The sequence below is a fragment of the Caretta caretta genome, chromosome 3 (genome assembly GCF_965140235.1).
Source record: "Caretta caretta isolate rCarCar2 chromosome 3, rCarCar1.hap1, whole genome shotgun sequence".
Taxonomy (NCBI): domain Eukaryota; kingdom Metazoa; phylum Chordata; order Testudines; family Cheloniidae; genus Caretta; species Caretta caretta.
In genome coordinates this window covers 78455399-78480692 of record NC_134208.1, presented here as the reverse complement: position 1 = coordinate 78480692, position 25294 = coordinate 78455399, and the positions used below count along the sequence as shown (strand labels likewise).

The window sequence follows — 25294 nt, the reverse complement described above, 5'->3', positions numbered from 1 at the left end:
AAGAGTACACTCAGCATGCTGAGGAAAAATCATCAGAAAGATCTAAGCAGCAGACCCAAAGCCCTGCTTTTTTTTTATTTTCAGGAGAAAATTTCAAGAAAAGGAAACTGCCTTTTTTACTTTCATGAGAAATTGTATGTATGAACAAGACGTTTCTTTTGCTGTCTTGCAAACCCACAAAAATGGGTTTGATTGCAGTGGGAATCATCTCACATGCCATATCTCTACTCAGCAAGCTTAATTGAAGGTTTTTTTACTTGCAGAATCATGTTTCAGCATTTTTTCCAATCAGAACATAAAGGGCCTACCTTGAAGAAAGTCATGGTTGCTCCATCTTCAACTGCACCATACTCTATCTTTGTCTGCTTGGCTAAATCATCAGCTGAATCAATGGGAGATTCCATGCGCTCCACTGTCAGAAAGGCGGCTAGGTTAGCAGTGTACGAGGAAATGATGATAAGCGTGAAAAACCACCAAATGCCTCCCACTATCCTGGTGGAGAGGGCTTTGGGCATAAGCTCAGAACCTAATGGAAATCAGGGGAGAAAGGTGAAACCAATGCACAGAAAACAATCCGCAAGCATTCGGCACTTTTTTGTCACAGTGTTGAGAACAGAATCACTGCACAAAAAATCTTTAAGCTACAGGCTTACATATTGCTTGTACAAACAAACACAACTGAAATGGAAAATTGGGACTGATTACACTTACAAGACAGATTTGGGGACTGTGGGAAACAAAGTATAGTAATGGGAGACTCAAAGTGCAGTTTTGGTCTGAGATAATGTACAACCCTATTTTTAATTTTTTGTTTTGGTTTCATGACAATGGAAAACAAAAAAGCAAAAGCAGTAATTGGAACTGGATTGTCAAAAGAAGCTTTATACTAAAAAAAACTCGCAGCAGGCTTGAGCCTCTAAATTAATAATAATACTTACTGTAGCCCATCTACTGTGCTTATTCTTCAAAGTACTTAAAGATTAATTAAGCAGTTCATAAAAAACTTTTTTGATGAAAGAAAAATATGTTGTTGCTGAAAAAAGCAGATACAAATCCGAGAATTTCAACTCCCCATAACCATAAGAACCTTGACTTCTGCCACTTCTGTTGTAATAAAGTCTCGTTTAGCAATTTCTCATATAAAAGAAAACATCTCCCATCTCTATAATTAGCCCACAATTTCAGATAAACATGGGTGGCTGTGCCACACATTTAACTCGATAGAGCAGCAATGACAATATTAGACTGTTATGCATAAAGTAGATAAAGATAGATTATAATGCAATGCTGGAGTTGCCTGCTCATGGCACTAAAGAATGGACAGGGTGCCATACATTGTATGGTAATTTGCATAATTATTAATGCCAATTTAGAGCCTAATGAGACAATTTGTAGCACATGAGCTCCTCTTGTGCTTAATTATTATAAACAGGGAAAAATGGAATTCAGTTTACTTAATTTGCATCAGAAATATATTTGTAAACTGGCATGTATGGATTTTTTCCCATTAAATTATAGCTAATAATCGTAAGGTAAACAATTTCAAGTTTTGCCATAAACAAAACATATACAAAACTTTGAGAAGTATATATGTATTTTTTAAAGAAATAGTTTAGCAGTATTGATATATCATTGAAATAAAGTATTAGGGTTTTTTTAGTCAATTAACCAGATTTTTATTACTACTTGGGTAAAATGGAATGAAGGCAAGATGGACTATTTTATTCCTGATAAATTATGTTGTTTATATTAGATTAATTAAGGAACTGGTCCAGCAAGGTAACACATCTTCAGATAAATGTAGGTTGTGCCAAACGTTCAATGTCAATGCAACAAAAAAGAAAAAGAAAAGAAGTGGTACCATGACTGGACTATTTGATCCAAAACAGTCCATCTTACCCTGCAGTTCATCTTACCCTTACTGTTTCAAACAAAACAATGTGACAGACTTGGACATGATAGCCAACTCCAGTGCCAGACTCTGCCTACAACTCTGCAAGGAAAAAAGTAGAAAAGTACCTTTCTGATGTAGTCGCTCCTAGGCCCTGTCAGTCAGACACTTAGACACCATAACACTACAATATTCCCTAAAAAGCCCACCATCTTCAACGTATTTTTTTTTAATTAAAAATCAACACTAGTAGAGTCAAACAAGATTGGGAAGAAAAGAACAGTGGAAACGTTTGCCACAGTTGCCCCAATTACCACAAGTTCATATCTTACCAAAGGACTTAAACAGAACGCCACCTAGGCCTGTGAAACAGAGCCTGGTTAGGTGCTGACTGTCATGTACCCAAGGTAACGTCATGTCCAGCACTATATCCCACAGTTTCCTGGGGGCTAGGGGTGTCAGCAAAAAAATGTATGAGTTTCCTCTATCATGTATCCTCCTCCAGCATTAAAGGAAAGTGTTGTAAAGATATTAATCAATATTAAAGTGGCATTTAAATATTGATTAACGTGTGTACTAACTGGCCACAATTCATATTATATGTATTTATGGGAAATTATTATAAATAGCTAGAACTAGGCACATTTTGTGTTTGTGTCCAAACTTACTGTTGTGTCACAGTAGGGATGCGAGGCAAACTGAAAAAAAGCATCAAAGATAGGACTGACCCTTCATCCATAACTTGGTTCCTTCATTAAGTTATTGTAGCATGTGTGGTGCAAAAGGTAAAATGGTATAAGGTAAGGATGGAGTATCAATCTTAACTAAAAGTATACTTGCTGTTTGTGGTCTGTGCCACAATCTTAATATTATTGGAAATTAGCAGCCATGCAGAGGGGATAACACTTTGGATTCATATGAACCTTGATGATCCATTGGGGAATTCTGATGTAAATCCACCAGATTTGGCTCATTCATCCAGGATATCTGTCTTTCAATTGGCCAGGTTAATGACTCTGTTCCATCTTTTTTTCAAGAAGGATAGAGGATGTGGATTCAAAGTTAATATTGTTCTGATGAGCATTAATTTGAGAGGTTTCTGTCTGAAACCCCATGATTTTCCCCCACTCTGTCCCTCCTAGAGATGACGATGTCCCATCCCCCAAATTTTGTAGCACCCAAGATGTGCAACTCTCATGCATGGCTCTATCAATATCTTGGAGAAAGACAAATGCCATATAGACCTCCTCTCTACTCCTGTGTGTTTTGGCCCAGTTTTACACAGTTCACATATCTTTGCCATCAGTATGGAAAAGATGGGAGAACTAGGCTCTAATGCCCTGATCTTGCACCCCTGGAAATCAGTGGGAGTGTTCTCACTGGCATCAGGGAGCACAGGACCAGACCCCAAATGAAGATTATGTGAACATAAATAATTTTGGGAGTTTCTTCTTCGAAAAAAAAAATGACTGTTGATCTGGAAATCTCACTTGTAAATATCACTATATAGTGCCTTTGAAACTACTGTAGTCCATTAGGTAGCCATTCATTCAGAACTGTGGTTTTAAGCATTTAGGTTGTGTGACTATTTAAAATATATTTGAGTTATCTGTTTGATGTTGCCTGCTTACTAAACACATCGTTGCATCATTACTTCTTATTTGATGCTTGTCTTTTCACTCACTGGTTGATGTTTTCCTGAATATGGTATTGAGATTTTTACTGAGACACTACAGACTTTTAAAGAGAAAGATTATGGACTCAATAGATGACAGATCCTTTGTTATAGCTATTAAATGCAGTTATAACTTATTTGGTGACTTAAAAAGAGATGGATATGAATGGTTGATTCATAGTTGGCCTATGTATTATGAGAATTTCAATACCAGATTGCTATCTGGATACACATGGGTAATCACGTCAAAGAACGCTAACTCTTGCAAATATGTTCTTGTTTTTGTGAAAAGTATTAAATACTTTTCCAAAGGGAAAAGTTGTTCTTTTTCTGCATTGTTCCCCACGCAATATCAAATGTTATGCACTAATGCCTACCAAAATGTCATTTTAAAAAAAGCAACTATTGTTGATTCTGGTACATGTGTGCCACACATATGTGTCTGAAGTTCCTAGATTCTGCTAAATTCATAGAGGAAAAGAACTATAAAATTGAAGCATGGTTTATGGATCTATTTCTTTGATAGTCCATGGAAATAAATATTCAAAAACAAACAAACGAAAAACCAAAAAAAGCAGTATAAAATATTTTTTCTTTGGAGAATTCAGGTTAATTTAATTGCTCCACCAAAACTGTAAGCAGCTGAAACAAATCACTGATTTAAACTGATTGTTGGTTATTCTCTGAAGAATGTAACTTTAATTTTAAGATATGTATCTTCATTTTAGTCAGGAAAAGTGTCTTTGCATGCATTGTACAGCATGCAATATATTCTCTTTGATTACGTCGTCAAGTGCAATTGATTGTTAATTAGCTCTTTTAATTTAAAGAAATCTAAAGCGTGTTTATAAAGAGTTAAATCCTGGAGTATTACAATTTTTGATGCCATATACTAACCACACAATAAAAATGCATCTATTATTAAGACTAAATATGAAGGAGGAAGAGATTTCTAGATCAAAATGAGTCAAGTGAGAGAAAAGCTAAGCATTGAACTCTTGTCTGATGGAGATGTAATCTTTTGTTGTGTTTAAATGCAGGCTTGCTAGCTAATGGATAGATTGGCTCTGTTATTTATGCAGTAATGTACCTATTTTTGTTTATGAAAGAAATTACATTATTATGCTGTGTTTAGGATTTACAAACACTAGCTATGTTCTCAGGTTGATTTCTGGAGTGGGATTTGAAAATGCATAAATGCATAAAAAGAAAAAGAAAGAGGCTGGTTTATGGTTACATGCACAGAGGCACTCATGCAAGTGACTTGTGCCAGAGAGAGCTGTTACCCCCAGCAAAAAGTGGGACATGGTGCCCAAGAGAAAGAGCAGGCTGAATCGTATACCTTGCTGCATGAGAGCTCCAACTCCAAACCAGAAACTATTTAGCAAGGTAAAATTGTTTTCCACCACGTCTGAGTCAGGGTTGCAAGGGTGTGGATTATACCACTCATAGGGACTAAACCTGTGGTAATTGACAGAAAAAAAAAACAGATTTAAAATGCAGCAAGTAGAAAGTCTATCCAGCAAATCTGCTGCAAAAGAAACAGAAAAACAAGAAAGGTTAAATAGAAAATAGAGAACAGAAGTCTTTACAGTGTGATTGTATTATACATGACATCAAACATTACCAGATAAAACAATACTGTTGAAGATCCACGTCCTTATTAACTAATGCTGTCATAAAAAGGCTGGCTCTGAAAGGTGCTGCTGAACACCTGAAAGCTTCTAAGCACCCTTCTCTCTCATAAGAGACAATGGGAGTGAAGGGTGTTCAGCACCACTCAGGGTCAGTCCCAGTCATGCTGCTATTTCTTATTTTGAATGAAAAATGTAAGGGCCATTAAAAGGTAGTAATTAACAAGAAAATGATTGTACTTTAAGAAGTGTTGAAAGCATTACATAAACAGGCCTTCAGATAATAAGACCAAGGGAAAATAAACATTTAGAGATAAATGTGGGAAGATGAGTGCAGCAAACTAGGAACACAATCTCTGGAATCCCCAGAGAAATATTATGGCAAGTTAAAAACAAAGGACCCAGTCCTGTGAGATGTTGAGTGTCATGCCTGGAGAGACTTTCCAAAGGGAGTTGAGGGCATTCAACAGTACCATGCAGAACTGGGCTACCATTGAGAGAAGTGAAGATGAGAGCAGCCAAGTAAGCATGCAACCAAACACCATCATGCACATAGAATAAAGCCGGTAGCATGATGCAGAATTTGGAATAGATTGCAAACAAATTATAGAATGACTCTCTGGAATAGTGCTGATATTTTAACATGATTTCGACATCACTGATGCATAATAATGACTTCTTATCTGAATCCTGGTTTGCCAAAAGCATTGGCTATAACAAGCAAACAACATATCAAGGTAAATTATTTCTTGTTATAATTCCATTTAGAAACACAGACTTATAGCTTTCTCATCCTCAAAGTGTCTCCGTCTAGCTTGATAATTTACTACCAATTTACAGCATTACTCTAAGTATTTCAGGGACAATATTTTTTAAATGAAAATTATTTCCACTGGCACTGGCACATAAACAGGTGTTAGGAACTAATATTTTACCCTTAAATCATGTCTTTAAAATGTTTTCTTGCTGTGTACGAGTTAGCCCATGCTTGTAATAATATTCATAGAATGTTTGCACAAAACCCAGGAAATATTGCATTTTCGTAAAACTACCACAATAATTAAAAAGACTGCAGAGTCTAATTACTAAACTAATGACAATATAGCTTTTCCTAATTTCTCAAATCTTTAAAGCCACTCTGTTAGAAACCAGAATTGGGATACATATCCTTTAGAGAATATTTAAAAAAAATCTATCATGTAATCAAAACTATCTGAATAACGTTTCTGACACTTTAGAGAATGCATTTTTCTTCAGAATAATCTTTTCAACACATTAAAATTCAGAAGATCAGACAATCCATTTTTATCCTATTAATGTAATGTTAGAACACCTCCTGTCTTAAAAGTGTGTACTTGACAAACAAAGAAATGTTTCAATTTGGTTCTGTAAAGTAATACTGGCATGTTATTTCAAAAAGGTTGATTGGGTTATAATTAAATATTTTGACCTTAGTTCTTTTGTTATCTTGTAATAAAACTAGATTCAAGGTTTGTAGTTGTTTTAAAAAGAAAAATCCTTCACTTCCTATTGGTCCCAATCCACCAAAGCATGGGACTACTTCTTGTGCTGAAATTTAAGCCTGTATTAAGTTCTTTGTTGGATAAGGGGCCTTGAATATACAAATAAAAAATACCTTACCCTAGATAGGGTGATGTTTGTGTGCTTTGATTAAGGACTTTCCATATTTTAGACATTTAAATATCTATGTTCTTTTCCAAATCATTTTTCATGTTTTCACTATCTGAGAGATTTCAAATATAATCAATAAATTAATTATCTAACAATTGCCATTTTATTTTTAATCCCATGCATTTTTAATTCTATTTGATGTCCATCTTATAAATAGTATAACAACAGAATCTGGAGTGATAGCTCTTTAAAAAAGGTATATTGACATGAGATACAGAAAAGGGGTCTACATTTGTAAAGAAAAGTACACAAACTATCCAATATAGGAGCTATGGTTCTAAAAAATGATATAATGTGAGTACTGAACTCCGTGTTCCACAATTTTACAATTGCAAATTAATTCCTTATCCACTGCAGCCCACACCACATGAAGTAATCAGCTTTGGCTGACAATCTCTGTGAAAAAAAGAAAGGCGGGGGGAGAAAGGTCAAGATCTTACTTAACAAGAAAACTTAAGCATGCCTACCCTACACAAAGGTATCCCTTCTTATTATGATTTGATGTTATTAGTGGAGGTAAATGTCGGAAACATACATTGCAGATCCTCCAACAAAAGTGTGTGTGTGTGTGTGTGTGTGTGTATTAGCCTTGGCCCTGATTCTACAAATACTTATCATGGCTATCCGATTCATTAGTGCCATGTAAGTCATGTATGAAGGTCTGTTAGTCCCATAGTCTATTTGTCTGGGTTTAGAGTCAGCTACCCAGAAGCTCTCTCACTCAGGAGCAGACTTGTTGAATTCAATGGAACTATTCACATGCAAGCATTTTCAGGCTCAAGATCCATGCGATTAAGGGTTTGATCCTGCAAGGTGCTGAGAGTTCTAATCCAATCCAACAAAACTCCAAGAGTATGTCTTCACTGCAGCTGGGAGTGAGCCTCCCAGCCCAGGTAGAATGGCTTGTGGTAGCTTGATTTAGTATGCTAAAACTAGCAGTGTGAACATTGCAGCATCAGTGGAGGCTTGGGCCAGCCACCACAGCTTGTACCCAACAATGTCCATCTGCTATTTTAGTATCCTAGCATGAACCCCACTACCACAAGTCTGCATACCCAGGTGAGGAGGCTCACTCCCAGCTGTAGCAGAGATATACCTTTAGTGGATACTTAAAGTTATGTGCTTACCAGGCATAAGTATGTTGTTGGATTGGGCTAGAGTGCTAAGCAACCCTGAAAGATTGAGCCCTAAATAATAACCATGTGATATATGGCCTCTGTCTTGTCTCTTTGATGGCATCACTTGTACTCTCCCCATCCACGCATCTCCACTGAAATCCATTCTAATACTTCAAAGGCCTGAGTAATGTCAAAAATCTGCAATTTTAAAAAATTGAACCTACCACAAAACGTTTGCTTTTCCCTCAAAAACTGGTATTGCGGTGCTAAAATTACAGATTTCAAGCCCAGTAAAGGCAATATTCAGTTCTGAAACAGTGAGTGGTCAAAGATTCAACCATTTTTTTTTGTTCCACAGAGCTAGCAGTGAGACCTTTATACCACTGAAAAGGGGACTCCGCCTCATAGTTTCCCAATGACACACAAAGAACTTTAGTCTAGCCCAAGAAGATCCAAAGATATAGGACTTTAAAGTCACGATATTTTAATGAGCACACAGAAAAGCTATTTGAGACGTTTGTTATTTAGATTATAAATTCTTTGGGGCAGGCACTGTCTATTACTTTATATTTGTACAATTTGTATTTCTACCAATCCTGTTGGTTCCTAGACACTAACATAAGAAAGATGATTAAAAATAATTGTTAAGATGTTCCGGATATGTTTGTTCCTCTTCCACTGGCCCCTGTACAATGGACTCATGGTACAAAGAGAAACAGCATTCACAGGTGGAGGGACATAAAACTATTTTCAATTTTTTAACAAACTCAACTGCTTCTAAAATATTTTCTGTAAATATGCAGCATAAACAGAATATGTTGTGGGGTTGTTATGGGATAGAATCATTTGGGATGATGTATGGCTTTGTTACTCTTGAATCACACAGCCATCTCAAATGTATGCCAATAAAAACTGCCATCACGTTTATCTAGTGGTATACCACAGTCATCCCTGTGCTACTTGAGTCAATACATTTATAGAAGATGGGGGAAACATTATATGACAGGGTGGGGTGGTGAAAAGATGTATGGATATAATTTTTGAGTGCCAAATTAATGTGCGAGTTATGTAGTCTCCCTCCAAATGAGTGCTAATAATTTTTTAACTACAGCTTGATGTAGCTTATCCCCTTATTCCTTTGCATCAGCATGGACCCCTCCATGGAGTTGCTATTTCCTGTCTTATGGAAGCAAGTGGGTGAGGTTGGAGAGTGTGTGGAGCCTTGAGTCCACATGGAAAGATTGTTCCCATCTGTCACAGAAATAGATATTCAAAGTCCACTAAAATAAGCACACACTATACAGTGATATTATGTTTGATTTCCCAGTGTGGAATTCACCACAAACTAATAAATATAATGGTTTTCCCATTCACTTTTACCATGTAAGTCATGTGTGAAGGTCTGTCAGTCCCACAGTTTATTAGTCAGGGGGCCAGAAGGTTCGCTGAAGCTCTCTCTGTCAATGTTCAGCACAGGGTATTGTGCAGAATACACTGCTCTTTTCTTTTCCTTCTTAAATAAGCTCTAAATATGACCTACTACATGTAATATACAAATGCACACTGCTCAAGACAGGAGAGAACATACTTGAGTTCTGTCCATTCAACTACTCAGAGTAGCTCTCAGTAGCTAAGGGAATGATTTTGCCCTTAGTTTTTATATTGTCCTAAAGGGAAATTAATAAAAGACATGTTTAGTATGGGTTTTTAGCATAAAGTTTGGTGTTAAAGACATTTTTATTTTGAATTTAAGCGCTTTTGTCGAGAGTGTTATATAATTTTATATATTAAAATGAAAAGGAAGCCAGGAAAGGCTGTAATTTAGAGGGAAGAGGAAATGGGTGAGTAGAGAAGTGTATGCAAAAAAAAAAGCTACTGGGAACCTAACGTCAGGTGCTACGCAAACAAAACTGAGTCTGCCCATTGCTGATATTTACATACATTTGCATGATCTTCTAAATGGTTTTTATGTAGTGCTCACAGATACCCAACAAGGAAGAGTTTGTTACTCAGTCAAATGCAATGCATGCACCCAGACTCCGACAGAGAGCTTCCAGAAGGAAATGGAAAAAGCCCTTTGTAGTAAATCACTTTTTTATTGAATAGAGCCCAAATAGTGCACAATAAATGCTTTATACTTCAAAACCAGATGTTAAATACTTAAGCAGCGCTTTGAAATATTTGATTGATCAGTCTAACCTACAGTATCTGGAGCCTAATTGTAGTTTTAGAATTACTGTCTGTATCCTATTTTTTCACCACAATAACCTACATGCTGAATATGTTATTGCCTTACCTTTTATGCCGCAAAAGGTAATCACTTAACATCCACTAGGGATGTCTAAAAGCAAAAATGTCAGCTATTTCCATGACCTAACAAACTAGCTTTGAAATTTAAAAAAACAAACAGAAAACCCCTACCAGTGTAATTCTGGGCCTGACTCTGTCATGTTTACTCCTGGTAAGTACTTCCTTTCACTCCATGAGTAATTTGACTGGGGGGAAAGGAGCCCTTTCCATGGTGTAAGGGACTACACAATGTGAGTAAGCATGACAGTGTTTTGTCCTTTTAAAAGGACTACAGAAATTATTTATAGCTAACGGCATTTAATTTAAGTTACCTTATTACTTAAGATATAATACAACAAAAGAGACAACAGGCTAATGCACTGCTCTCTGCCTTTTGATAATGAACATAGAAAGGTGTCACAATAACACACTCTACCCTGTGTATCCACATATTGTGAATATTTAAATGCATTATGCCTCAGAATAATATATTGCACTTAACCGCCGCATGTATTCTGTTCTTCTAAATCTCTCAAATTAACATACATCCTAACACTCATTTCTTCCCTAAGCTTTCAGTGCTTGGTTGTGCCAAGGCCCAACACAGCCATGCAGTGCAGTAAGAGAGAGAGATATACTACCTCTTCTCTATAGGAACCACCCAGATTGCAGCTCAGAGTGCAGGAAGAATAGAATGTTTGGTAAGAGAACAGAGAGTGGGCGGAACCTTGTCTTTAGTTCTGTATGTGCTCACCCACAGAACTGGCCAAGAGTGTGTGTATATTTTGGAGAGGTGTATCCTACACCCTGGAAAGGGGTATAGTAGGTTACACATCTCCCCTTTCCTCAGAGCAAGGGAGAAGGATAACACAGTTCCTTCTCAGAACCACCCCTACATTGGGCAAAGCCCTAAGGCTGAATCCAGTCCTCACCATATCACAGTTTATAAACTTGTAAATGATAAGAATAATATGTATAAATGTTTTCAAGTGCATCTAAAGCATGGAATAGGAGCTTTATCATAATGTATCAAAATACATAACTGGAATGTATACATTTTCTCCTATTTGTCACAGTTTGTAGGCTTTTTGTAGTTAACACAGCTGTAGATAGAGAAGTGTTCACATGGGGGGGAGGGAGCGCTTGGGTTATTTTTCTGTTTTTCTTTTGTTTTTCCCAAATGGTATATAAAGGGAAGACATATCATGCACCAACTCAAAATTAATTTTATAGCACTCAGGAGTTGCCATATAGATCCACTGTTTACCAGCTTGTGGAACGTTATGTAGGATAGATTCATCATTCACAACATACAACACAGGGACTAAAAGTATAATGTCTGTTGAAGAGTATATGTCACTCACACCTAAAAACGTAAGTAATCCAGTATTTCCTCAACAAATAGAGATGAGTGTATTCACATCCTCAATCCCCATTTCATTTCTAGCCCACAAGTGACACAAGTCAAGTAGCCATCTTCTGTGGATAAGGCATTTACTATATCATTGACACTATAGCCGGAACAACTGTAACTGCCTCAGTTAATGTTGCATAAAAGTGTTTCTATGCCAACCCTCTGTTTCCATTTGTTTAGAATGGTCTCAATTTTTTCGGGATTACATTTTCCAGGCTTGGTCTCTTTATGAAGGTGATTTTTTTCCTAAAATTCAAGAAACAAGGGTCAGCTGTTTTGGAGTATAAAGAGAATGGGGGCTGGAGGGGGAGAAACCATTTTTTCCTATGTTTGCAAGCTTAATCATCCAAAAATCTGGAAAAGAGAGAGTTCAGTTTGCATGTTTAACTTCAACTCTGCACTTTTACAATGTATGCATTATGTTTCTGGCTCAAGGCCTCTACATACTTACACACACTTAATTTTAACTTTAAATATGTGAGTAGTCCTATTAGACTCAATGGGACTACTCAGTACTTAAACACTGTGCATAAGTCATTGCATGATCAGGGCCAAAGTCTTTAACTGCATGATCACACCAGTATGTCACACATTTTTACAGCCATCGATACTTGTGTTACATCTCAAAGTACAGTGTAGTAATTTGTCTATGTTAAAAAGTACATTAATGTAATTTATATGGAAAACACATATTATAGATTAGTTATAGCAACACCGAGTAGATATAGGCTGCTTAATTATACATTGACTGATTAAAATTTTTCAGTTATGTTAGCCCCCAATGCTTCAGTCAGATCCAAGTGAGTGGATCTTTGTGCCCATTCAGAAGCCCATTAATGCCAATAGATCAGAACCTTAGCTTCTGTTCAATTAATTGAACTGAAAGTCTGCTCTGCTTGTTGAAAAGAAATTATATACTGCATAGTGCTAGCTGTGGTCTGATCTAAAGTCTAGATCTAAAGCGGAGGTATGGAAAGATCCGTGCAGTGATAGCTCCTCCATTTTTTCCCACCCAGCTGTCGTGCTGCAAAGCAGGGACTCCACAAAGCTGAGCTCTGCACTGCACAGGGGCTGCCTACCCAGAAAGCCCTCTGGAATCCTGCTGCTGCTCTTCCTTTATGAGCATTACTGCTTAAATTAGCCTCCATACTCTTGAGGAGGGGAATGAACTGGGGCATAGTTAATGTAATTCATGTAATGACAGACACTAACATAGCATTTAAATACAGTGAAATGAGCCTACAGTTTCCCATGGCACTGGTGTTGTCACCTCTCATGATTTTTAACCACGAACCTTATGGCATTGGGTGTTTTTCTTAATGCCCCAGTTCCTGGAGTCATGTGATTGTGGAATACCTCAGCTTTCATTTAATAGTTGCAGAGGAAAAGCTTGAAAATGCGACCACCGGAACACTCAAAAGCCAGAGAGCAAATGAAAAGAACCCCAAGATTTACTAACTTTTAAAATCTTATGATTTTAAAACAAATGTAACGATTGTGTGGGCCCTGATTTTTGAGCATTTTGCATTGGTAACACTGTGGTAGCCCCCCTCCACGAGGGTCTGGGGCAACAAAAGCTAGATTTAAAATAAAACTCCTATGGGATGAATTCCCAAAGCCTCTTTTCTTCACACAGCCTAAGCTTTCAGCTGCCAAAAGAGATTTCACCTGGGAAACATCTCCCTCAAGGCCCAGGCAACAGGAGTTTGTTTTTAATATAGCTACAAGGGGTTACACCCAACAGCTGCCTCTCTATAAAGCCTGGGGCTGAGCCTTCAGAAGGTTAGCAATCTAGTGAAGCATGCAGCACTTGCTCTGTGACTCTGCTGTAGTGCTGCTTGCCATTCTCAGGATGTTCATAGCACTTACTCTGTTTTAGGTACTGACCTGCCTGCCCCTCACTGCTGTGTTTTCTGAGCACCTCTAAACCTTTAATGTGTTTATCCTCTCAACACCCTTGAGAGGCAGGGAACTGCATTTATTCCCATTTTACAGACAGGGAACGGAGGCACAGACGGATGAGGTGACTTGCCCAAGGTCATACAGAAAACCTATGTGAGACCAGGGAATTGAATGCAGGTCTTCCAAGTCCCATGGTAGTACCCTAACCACTGGATCATCCTTCTTCCAGTAGGAAATATTCTCTTCTTTCCTTTTCTCTTTTACTCTCCTTCTCTTTACCATCCCCTCACACACACTTCTGCTTCTCAAACACATTTCTGCTCCCCTTCTACATGTCTTCCCCTTTCCTTGCTCTCATGAGCTCTACTTCTTCTTATCCTCTCACCTTCCTGTTCCTTTTCTCTCCACTCTTACATATACTCACTTTCACCTCTCCCTTTTCCTCCTTGTTCAACCTGCTGACAACTTTTCTCGCCTCATCCTTTCCCACAGCCCATACCCTCCCTTTTCATCTTCTCGTCCTGTCTTCCACTTCCTATCCCTCATGCACTATTATCTCTTGCCTTATTGCCATTATTTCCTTTTCCCTTTCCCTTCATCACTTCTCCTGCTTCCTCTGGCATAGCTGCAAGAGCTTTAAAAATGTTAAATAAAAATGAAACAGATATAATCAAGAAATGCATGAAATGAACCGAAGTAACCATGTAATCTTCTTACTGTGATGCTCATCCTGCTCCCCTCTCTCCCACTGTTTGTTGCGCTCACTTGTTGCGTCATGTCTAAAATTATACTGTAAGCTTCTCAGAGCAGGGACAAAGTCTTTTATTTGTTCTGTAAAGTGCATAGCACACCTTAGGCTATGTTTAATAATAGGTTGTGTCAGTAACAATAGTTATATACACTTGAATAGTACTTAAATATAGGTAACTACGTTTTAAAACTACAAACCTAAATCGGGCATTCACAGAGGGCTATATGGCTATATAAGACCTATTCTTGGCTCTTTGGCAGATTTCCTGTGTGACCCTCAGCAAGTTATTTTGAGCTCAATATTCTTCAACTCCCATTAAAGATAATTTGAGTTGTGGGCATTCAACACGTCAGAGGATGTGCTCAATAACTCACTGGTTTGGCCCTGTAACTTCTCTGTGCCTGTGTTTCTCCATTTGTAAAATACAGATCTCAATACATACACACTTCATGGGGGTTTCATGAGGCTTAGTTCATTAGCATTTGTAAAGGGCTTTGAGATCTATGGATGGAAGGCACTATGCTAGTGAAAAATTACATTATTATTAATTACTTAATGCAAATTTGAATGCCAGACACCAATGAGTTGGAAGGCAGCAATATTTAAACAGTGCCCTTCAGAGTTATACAACTTTTGTATAGCAGCAAGTTACCCAACTGAAACTACAAGTAATATTAAGGTAGGTGGAATGTCATTACCCCTTGGGAATGTGGCCAAGATATTGAGGTTTACATCCCTCCATAATTTTGCAGAAAATGCCAATGGATCTTTAACGACCACCATTTGTTAAGAACTGTTTTACATTGCACCTCGGGCACCATAGTGAGCCTTGTCACTAAACTGGGGCATTGATTCTGTACTAACTCAAAAAGAAAAGGAGTACTTGTGGCACCTCAGAGACTAACAAGTTTATTTGAGCATAAGCTTTCGTGAGCTCCAGCTCACTTCATCAGATGTAGCTCACGAAAGCTTATGCTCAAATAAATTTGTTAGTCTCTAAGGTGCCACAAGTACTCCTTTTCTTTTTGCGAATACAGACTAACACGGCTGCAACTCTGAAACCTGTACTAACTCAATAGCAAGAGAGACACTAAATGAATGAGCCAAACCAATTACTACAGAACCAGAGTTTTTCTCAGAGGTTTCCCATCCAAGTACTGACCTTATCCTGGACTTTCTTTTCAGATTACCAGATCGGACAGGCTTGCAGCACAAGATGATATTGCATGACAAAGTAATTTTCTGGTACTTCGAAAAGGTTCCTATTCAACAGGTAATTGATTTGCTTAGGATCCTTAGTTCATATAAATAAATGCTACACATTTTTATAGGGTCACCCTTCCATGGTTTCCATAACACTGAACTGCAATGCTTCTGCTTTTCTCACTACATTAGGTAATTGCTGAAACATTTTAAGACAGTGCTTGCCAGAGGGAGAAAACCTTTATGAGTCTACTGCCTTCTCGAGAAACAGAAGTCATTACACAGTGTCCCATGTGTAACTATAAAGATCGGACACAGATTTATGGGAGTTGAATTCACAAAAAGCCTGGTAATAGATTAATTTGACACAAGGAAACAATACAACCATCTCCTAGAAAAAACTATTGAATATCTTGGTTTTGTTGTCGTTGTTAAAACAAAACAACCTTTTGTGTTTCAAAATAAAATGTGGATTATTGTAAATCAAAACAAGTTATTTTTTGTGCAGTTAAAATACTCAACAACTCATACAATATTCAGCTCATAATCATGTTCTCTTTTTAATTATATGTGAGGCCAATGCTTTGGGAACTGTCCATATAAATCAGTGAAGAATTCTGGGGAAATCTGCAGGGATTTTCCCTTTAATTTCTCGGTAATTAACCAAACCATTTATTTCATATCCTGTTATTTATAGAATGATCACTATTTAATCTGCTTCATGGGTATATTTTATCAAAGAAGTTATATTTGGAACTCTAGGATCAAAACAATAAAGGCACATCATATTAGTAGTAGCTACTCGCAGAAGCTACTAGATCGCACGCCCTGGTTCTCATGGGTGACTTTAATTTTCCTGATATCTGCTGGGAGAGCAATACAGCGGTGCATAGACAATCCAGGAAGTTTTTGGAAAGCGTAGGGGACAATTTCCTGGTGCAAGTGCTAGAGGAGCCAACTAGGGGGGGGAGCTTTTCTTGACCTGCTGCTCACAAACCGGGAAGAATTAGTGGGGGAAGCAAAAGTGGATGGGAATCTGGGAGGCAGTGACCATGAGTTGGTTGAGTTCAGGATCCTGACACAGGGAAGGAAGGTAAGCAGCAGGATACGGACCCTGGACTTCAGGAAAGCAGACTTCGACTCCCTCAGGGAACGGATGGGTAGGATCCCCTGGGGGACTAACATGAAGGGGAAAGGAGTCCAGGAGAGCTGGCTGTATTTCAAGGAATCCCTGTTGAGGTTACAGGGACAAACCATCCCGATGTGTCGAAAGAATAGTAAATATGGCAGGCAACCAGCTTGGCTTAATGGTGAAATCCTAGCGGATCTTAAACATAAAAAAGAAGCTTACAAGAAGTGGAAGGTTGGATATATGACCAGGGAAGAGTATAAAAATATTGCTCAGGCATGTAGGAATGAAATCAGGAGGGCCAAATCGCACCTGGAGCTGCAGCTAGTGAGAGATGTCAAGAGTAACAGGAAGGGTTTATTCAGGTATGTTGGCAACAAGAAGAAAGCCAAGGAAAGTGTGGGCCCCTTAATGAATGAGGGAGGCAACCTAGTGACAGAGGAGGTGGAAAAAGCTAATGTACTCAATGCTTTTTTTGCCTCTGTCTTCACGAACAAGGTCAGCTCCCAGACTGCTGCGCTGTGCATCACAACATGGGGAATAGATGGCCAGCCCTCTGTGGAGAAAGAGGTGGTTAGGAACTATTTAGAAAAGCTGGACGTGCACAAGTCCATGGGGCCGGACGAGTTGCATCCGAGAGTGCTAAAGGAATTGGCAGCTGTGATTGCAGAGCCATTGGCCATTATCTTTGAAAACTCATGGTGAACGGCGGAAGTCCCGGATGACTGGAAAAAGGCTAATGTAGTGCCAATCTTTAAAAAAGGGAAGAAGGAGGATCCTGGGAACTACAGGCCAGTCAGCCTCACCTCAGTCCCTGGAAAACTCATGGAGCAGGTCCTCAAAGAATCAATCCTGAAGCACTTACATGAGAGGAAAGTGATCAGGAACAGTCAGCATGGATTCACCAAGGGAAGGTCATACCTGACTAATCTAATTGCCTTCTATGATGAGATTACTGGTTCTGTGGATGAAGGGAAAGCAGTGGATGTATTGTTTCTTGACTTTAGCAAAGCTTTTGACACTGTCTTCCACAGTATTCTTGTCAGCAAGTTAAAGAAGTATGGGCTGGATGAATGCACTATAAGGTGGGTAGAAAGTTGGCTAGATTGTCGGGCTCAACGGGTAGTGATCAATGGCTCCATGTCTAGTTGGCAGCCGGTATCAAGTGGAGTGCGCCAGGGGTCGGTTCTGGGGCCGGTTTTGTTCAATATCTTCATAAATGATCTGGAGGATGGTGTGGATTGCACTCTCAGCAAATTTGCAGATGATACTAAACTGGGAGGAGTGGTAGATATGCTGGAGGGCAGGGATAGGATACAGAGGGACCTAGACAAATTGGAGGATTGGGCCAAAAGAAATCTGATGAGGTTCAGTAAGGATAAGTGCAGGGTCCTGCACTTAGGACGGAAGAACCCAATGCACAGCTACAGACTAGGGACCGAATGGCTAGGCAGCAGTTCTGCGGAAAAGGACCTAGGGGTGACAGTGGACGAGAAGCTGGATATGAGTCATCAGTGTGCCCTTGTTGCCAAGAAGGCCAATGGCATTTTGGGATGTATAAGTAGGGGCACAACGAGCAGATCGAGGGACGTGATCGTTCCCCTCTATTCGACATTGGTGAGGCCTCATCTGGAGTACTGTGTCCAGTTTTGGGCCCCACACTACAAGAAGGATGTGGATAAATTGGAGAGAGTCCAGCGAAGGGCAACAAAAATGATTAGGGGTCTGGAACACATGAGTTATGAGGAGAGGCTGAGGGAACTGGGATTGTTTAGTCTGCAGAAGAGAAGAATGAGGGGGGATTTGATAGCTGCTTTCAACTACCTGATAGGTGGTTCCAGAGAGGATGGTTCTAAACTATTCTCAGTGGTAGAAGAGGACAGGACAAGGAGTAATGGTCTCAAGTTGCAGTGGGGGAGGTTTAGGTTGGATATTAGGAAAAACTTTTTCACTAGGAAGGTGGTGAAACACTGGAATGCGTTACCTAGGGAGGTGGTAGAATCTCCTTCCTTAGAAGTTTTTAAGGTCAGGCTTGACAAAGCCCTGGCTGGGATGATTTAATTGGGGATTGGTCCTGCTTTGAGCAGGGGGTTGGACTAGATGACCTCCTGAGGTCCCATCCTACACTGATATTCTATGATTCTATGATTAGCAAAGCTATTTTTTTTCCTTTTTAAATTTGAATACTCAGGTGATGCAATCAAATACCTTTACTAAAAACAACCCTGTGGCTATGGGTGTGTATTCTGGCAGATGTTATACTTTTTTCCATTATTCATATTTGCTATTCTCATCAGTGCTATCTCACAGTGATAAGAGACACTGAATCACATAGAAGAAAGGTAATTTATAAGGAAGGCTAGAAACATCTCTAGTGAAGTAAAATTTGAATTTTGCAGAATTCAAATTTTAACATACATGTATAATTTTCCAGCATTAGCATTGCTTATGTCTGTGCCATCCCAAAGTCAAGACACTCAGCTCTTAATGTGACACAAAATACCTATTTTCCTTTTTCAGAGATTTATTATGTCACCCTTATACCAGAAATAAAACTCCAGTACCCTATGGATTAGCATAAAGAATTCTAAAATAACATTTCATTAATCCAGTTCATTGGCATCCAGAAAATAGTTTTGGTTCTTCTGTTGTTCTCAGTTACAATTTTACCCTGATCTCTCAGTCTCTGGGCATGGGCTCTCTATTACTACACTTAGAAAATATTCATTCTAACACTCCTTTTATGGGTCAATTTTGGGTATGTCTGCACAGCAATAAAAGACCCAGGGCACCAAGTCTCAGAGCCTGGGTCAACTGAGTCAGGCTAGCAGGGCTTGGGCTGTGGGGCTAAAAAATGGCTGTGTAGACGTTCCTGTTCAGGCAGGAGCCTGGTCTCTGAAATCTGACAAGGGAGTAGCATCTCAGAGTCCAGGCTTCCACCTGAGCATGAATGTCTACACTGCTATTTTTTAGCCCAGCAGCCCAAGCCTTGACCCGGGCTCTGAGACTCAGTGTTGAGGGTTTTTCTTTGAAGTGCAGACATATCCTTGGACAGTTTTCCAATGAAACTAACTGTAATAATGTCTACACTGCAGTAATAATACATGAACTGCCAGTGCACTGTAAATACACTTTAAAAAGACTTTGTTTTCCATGAAGTTATTTGATGGCTGATGTATTTCATGGGTAGGTTCTCCTGAATCAATCCCAATTTTCCCTTCTGCTCAACTGGTCATGGATCACTACAAATGGTTTCCTTAAACAGGAGAGACAGGGGTCAAGGTCAGGTCAAGGTTGGCTGAGATTAAGAGCCAGCTGAAACTGAGGACCAAATTTGGGGAAACTGAGGTTTGACTCAGAGTGGCTGAAGCCAAGACCACTACCTCAATTAGGGATCAAACTGGGGAAAACTGGAGAAACTGAGGCATATCTTCAAGAAGCTTTGGCCAAGATTCCAGCTGAGCTGGAGAATCAAAGTGGGGAAAAATCTGAGGTGCAGTTTGGGGTGGCACAGGTTTTCAGCAAAAATGGGAGACCAAAATTGGGAAAACAGGCACAGGCCAGGGCAGTTGCAGTCAAACTCCTCATGGATACCCCAGTCAAACTCCTCAGTTTCCCTCAAAAACCAATACTGGGGAAACCGAGGCACGTCTCAGGGTGGCTGCCAGTAGAAACTGGGGATGAAATTTGGGGAAATTGAGGCAGGTAGGGCAGATTCTGAGATGTGTTTTAGCCTGCTGGCCACATTCCAGGTCCTGGCTGGTAAGCTGGAAGTATCTCTGGCAGATGGAAAAACAGAAGGGCCCTCTACTAAATTGACCCATCTGTGGATTGAGTTAGACATATGAGCTGGTATATCTAGACACCCCAAAGGTAAGAGGGGGAACTTCTGAGATTGATCATCTAGGCTAGAGCAGTCAAGATGATTACACTTGCAGGAACTGCAATCTATTGAGTATTTGAACTTTTCAGGCACAGCAGTGGCCTCCATGTGGGCATTTTGCACCTACCTGCTTCCCTCATGGGAATATCAAAGCCCAACCATTTTGTAAGAGTTAATAAAGAGATGAAGGAACATACCATTTTGTTATGGTTTTAGGAAAGGTGCTGACAAAGTTGGGTTTACCGGCACAGGAATTTGTTTCTGATTCATTCCAGACTGAGACTGCAATGGCCCAACTAGGACTAGGGGCCACAGTGATGCAGGCAATACGACTATGGCATTCAAATACCTCTAAGACATATGTGAGACCCTAGGTAGCGACTCAGAGCTCATTCTCCTGGATTTCTGATTTCAGAATCATGTGAAATGACCAAGCAAGCAGCAACTGGGATCTGTGTGCACACTATTGTATACTGGGTGCACAATTGGGCTTCTGGGTCATGTAGCATTTCACATCTGGGCACAGTTATGAGGCAATCCTCAGGGAAATACTATGGGATTAACTGATGGGATACTTTTTGGCAGCCCAGGAGCAGATACCGCATGCAAATAACATCCACCTCAGTAAAAATGATTTGGGAAGGCATACAGGGTCAAATTGATGATAGGAAGTAAGAGGGATTTGGGGTAAATCTGGAGATTCTTCCCTCTGGTGACAATTATTTGGTCTGACACATACAGGGTATAGTGATGGGCCAGGAAGTTGCCACAGATTGATACAATGAGGAGGTTTGTGAATAAGGAGGTGGTGAAATGCATTCCTAATCGGACCATATCTTATGTTATTCAGGGAGGAGGTATTACATCTATCTAATGGGGGAGTGGAAACATTTTTGTCCCATATTAAGGAAGGAATCAGTGAATATCTGGAAATCTGGTGGGAGCAAATGGGGGGCAGCCAAGCATAACTCTTGGTGCTTCCTTGGCAGATGTCCAGTGCAGATACTTAATATGAAAGGGGTATAGTTATCAGATAAAATGGATTGGAAAAGGATTTGAAGGAAACCATCCCTTAAGGAAGCTGGTAGAGCTCTTATGTCTGGTAGAGTGTGGAACTGACACTCCTCCTCTTCCTAGCCCCCCTTAAGGGAGATGAGGAAGCAGGGGTTCAGGACTTTTATGTCTGGTAAGCATGGAGTTACTCCCCACCCCTTTTATATATCCACCTCATACGAGAGGAGGATAGTGGGGTTCCAGCGCTAGGATGTCTCCAACAAGGTTGGGGATTGTGTGGAAATAGGTAAGGAGATGATGATAACCCTGCTCTGTACAATTTACCACCAGGTAATCCCAGATATTTAAGTGAATTAAGTTGTAGCCTAATTAAACCACATCCATGGACTCCTATCTTCTTCCAGCATGGCTGGACATTGCTGCACTTTCAGTCAACCCCAAGGAACTGTCAGGGAATAACAAGAGGCACTCCTCTCCAGACTAAGCTTTATGTTGCCATAGTATTCCCAGCCCTTGACATGCTAGAGAGAGTCTCCTTTAGCTCACCCTGCTGGAGTATTTGACAGCCTTCGATATTAAAACTACCTTTGCCTAATTCTTGAACATTATTCTCAAATAACAATATAAACAATCTCCTACAAACCAATCATACTCATGTTGCACAAACCATCCCTCTGTTTACCTTCAGAGATTCACATCGTTTGTTAAAATATGCTGAAGACTAAGGGGAAAATCATAGAAGCATCCCATAAAATTCAGAGATGGAAAAGTCCTGATAGGTCATCCAGTCCCTCTGTCTGTCAGAGTCAGATAGTTAGTGGCTGTTTATTAACAACCTCTTAACTAATTTCACACATCTGAAATTAGCATTTGATTAGTCTGGATTTTGCAGCTGTTAAAGTTGTTTATGCCTCATGTGCTATGAACTGCTCATATATTTAGGGCTTGAATGATTTCTGAACAATAGATTTGATGTGATTGGATTAGCACCCTTTTTGGTGATGATATATCCAAAATGTACAGATGCAAAACACTTTTAGTTATGGTCCCTGCAAATGCAGTGTTTATTTACTGGTGTGACACTGACAAACGCATAGCTGGAAAACAGTCTTCTTCCCTGTGGGTTAGAATAATTAAAATAGACATTAGGGTTATAAGAATGTGTTTAGTGTTTAGACTTTATGAAGTGCTTGTAGGATGCTGCATGTATTAATCCTATTTACAATATCTGTATCCCATGCTGTAAGGTAATAGCTCTGTAACTATGTAAAATGTTTGTTCTGAAACTTCGTAACTTATCAAACAGGGAAAAAACTTCACCGAATGCAAAATGCTGAATTCCTACAGAAGGCGTTATTTCCTGCTCACCAGGAAAGAACACTGAATCCAAATGGGCCACTGTGGAACAAAGACTTTGTCAATTGCTCTCCCCACCCAAGAAGAGGTTACCTGCAGAAGTGCTCTTCCCATCAGCTTGTACTCTAGAGTGCTGGGGATAAAAATCCTTGACCAGAAGGAATTAAGGTCTCAATGCTGTCTGGATTAGGAGGGGCAAAGATTCCTAAACATAAACAGGACACCCCCAAGCTGCTTGGCTTGAGTTAGCCCCAAAGGACATAAAAGCTTGCTTATTATAGAAGTTTTGATTACTTTTTAAACTTAAGATTGCATCTCATTTCTGTGTGTATGTTTCCCTGCTTTAGCCTCTCATTTCATTTTCCTAGTTCATAAACCTTTAGTTAGTTTGTTGCAGGACTGGCTACAAGCACTGTCTTTGGTGTGAGATCTAAGGTGTAAGTGGTAAGTGCGGTAAGAGACTGGTCCTTTGGGACTGAGTAAACTGAATATTTTGTGATCTTTGGGTAAAGTGACAGTCTATCACATAGTCAAGCTTGCCTGTGTGGCAAGATAGATCAGAATGCCCAATGGCTGCATAGTGCCTGAGGAGTTTACACTTGTTACTTGGTTGGTGAAATCTAAGTATAGAACTCATAATCAGTTTGGAGTTCATACCCTGCTTCTTAATAGTCCACTCTGAGGTTGGAATTCTCACTTGTGAGCCACTCCAAACAGCATGACAACTGGCACTTGGAAAGCATGACAAAGTTAACCCAAAGATATCAAGAAAGCTTTAAGGAAAGTAAGAGTAATCCAACTATCTTTTCCTCCTAATACTTGCATGGAAGTCTTGGGCATGGATGAAGAACAGAGCATACCCCAAATTAATGATAGTTTCTGTAGTCAGCTTATATCATACTGTTTGATGACTCTGGCATAAGAAATTTGTCTTGGAGAAAATTTCTTAATCCTATACTCCAAGCAAGCAGGGTGAATTTTTGCTGAGATTAAAATGTCAATGTAAAGAAAGGTTTGGGAACAAAAGGTATGGTACTTTGATTGCACCGTTCTTAGATGTAAGAGAAAAAGGAGACTGCAAAAATACACTGTAATGCATCCTGACTGCAATTTCCTGTTAAAATACTCTCTGTTGCAATCCTGGCTCCTAACTAAGGGCCTGATCCTGTATATCTTAAAATTATTGTGGCTTAATGCACAATAGATACAGCTCCGTGGTGCTACTACAAAATAAATGTTAAAAATAAAATAATATTAATACCACCAATGAAAAAAAAACAAATCTTCTGCATGAAATGAGCAGAGAGCAGCCTTAAATTCTGTAATGATTACTTTATTCATAAAGGACAATGATAAGTACCTTGATCTTCTAAGAGCAACCTCAAAGTCCAACCAGCCAGGCTAGCCTAAGGAAGAATTATCTGACATTATTTCACTCTGAATGAGGGAAGAATTATGATAACAATAAGAATAGGGTGCTGAGATGCAATCTCTGCTAAGAGTGTATGTGAGTTGCAAAGACAGCGAGAAAGTTTAAGAAATTGTTCTCTGCTGCCAGGAAGGAACTATGTTTTGGATAAAAATTTATTTATTCCTAACCATGTTTTTTTTCAAAGGCACCAAGCAGAACTAGTAAAGAGGATACACATTTTTCAAAGGCACAGGGATTCTTGTCTGCTGAATCACAGCTGTATGGGTAGGGGCCCTACCAAGTTCATAGCCATCAAAAATGCATCACAGACAGTGAAATCTGCTCTCCCCAATGAAATCTGGTCTTTTACGTGCTTTTACCCTGTACTATACAGATTTCATGGTGGAGACCAGCATTTCTAAAACAGGAGGTCCTGACCCAAAACGGGGTCATGGGGGGGGGGGGGGTGTCGCAAGGTTATTGCCACCCTTACTTCTGCGCTGCCTTCAGAGCTGGGTGGTTAGAGACTGGTAGCTGGATGGTTAGAGACTGGCAGCTTTTGGGTCAGGACCTCTGCACTTGCAACACTGAAATTTCAGATTTAAATATCTGAAATAATGAAATTAACTATTTTAAAAATCCTATGACCATGAAATTGATAAAAATGCATTGTGAGTTTGATAGGGCCCTATGTATGGGAAATGTCTGAACAAAACACTCAAACTTTCCTAGAATGCTTAGCTGGACATTTACTGTAGAAGAAAGACACTTGAAGTGATGTAACTGTATTTGAAGTGGCAGAAGGAGACAGATTTATCAGAACACTCTACAGTTTTACAGGGAACCAGATAAAAAAAGATCTAGCACTCTGCTCTACCTCATGAAAGTTAAAACTTGTTTTACAGAAACCTAAAGACTTGTGCCAAGTTCTG

The 25294-nt window shown here is 39.3% G+C and overlaps 1 protein-coding gene across 3 annotated transcripts in view; it reads right to left on the bottom strand.

The window, feature by feature from the left end:
• GRIK2 (glutamate ionotropic receptor kainate type subunit 2) overlaps positions 1-25294 on the bottom strand; it is a 611732-nt gene that overhangs the window by 125974 nt on the left and 460464 nt on the right. For all 3 annotated transcript variants that reach the window (XM_048844922.2, XM_075126599.1, XM_048844923.2), the window contains exons 13-14: positions 4909-5027; positions 309-526 (exon numbers count right to left, since the gene is read on the bottom strand). In XM_048844922.2, the coding sequence (XP_048700879.1) occupies positions 309-526; positions 4909-5027 (337 nt within the window). The remainder of the gene's footprint in view (positions 1-308; positions 527-4908; positions 5028-25294) is intronic.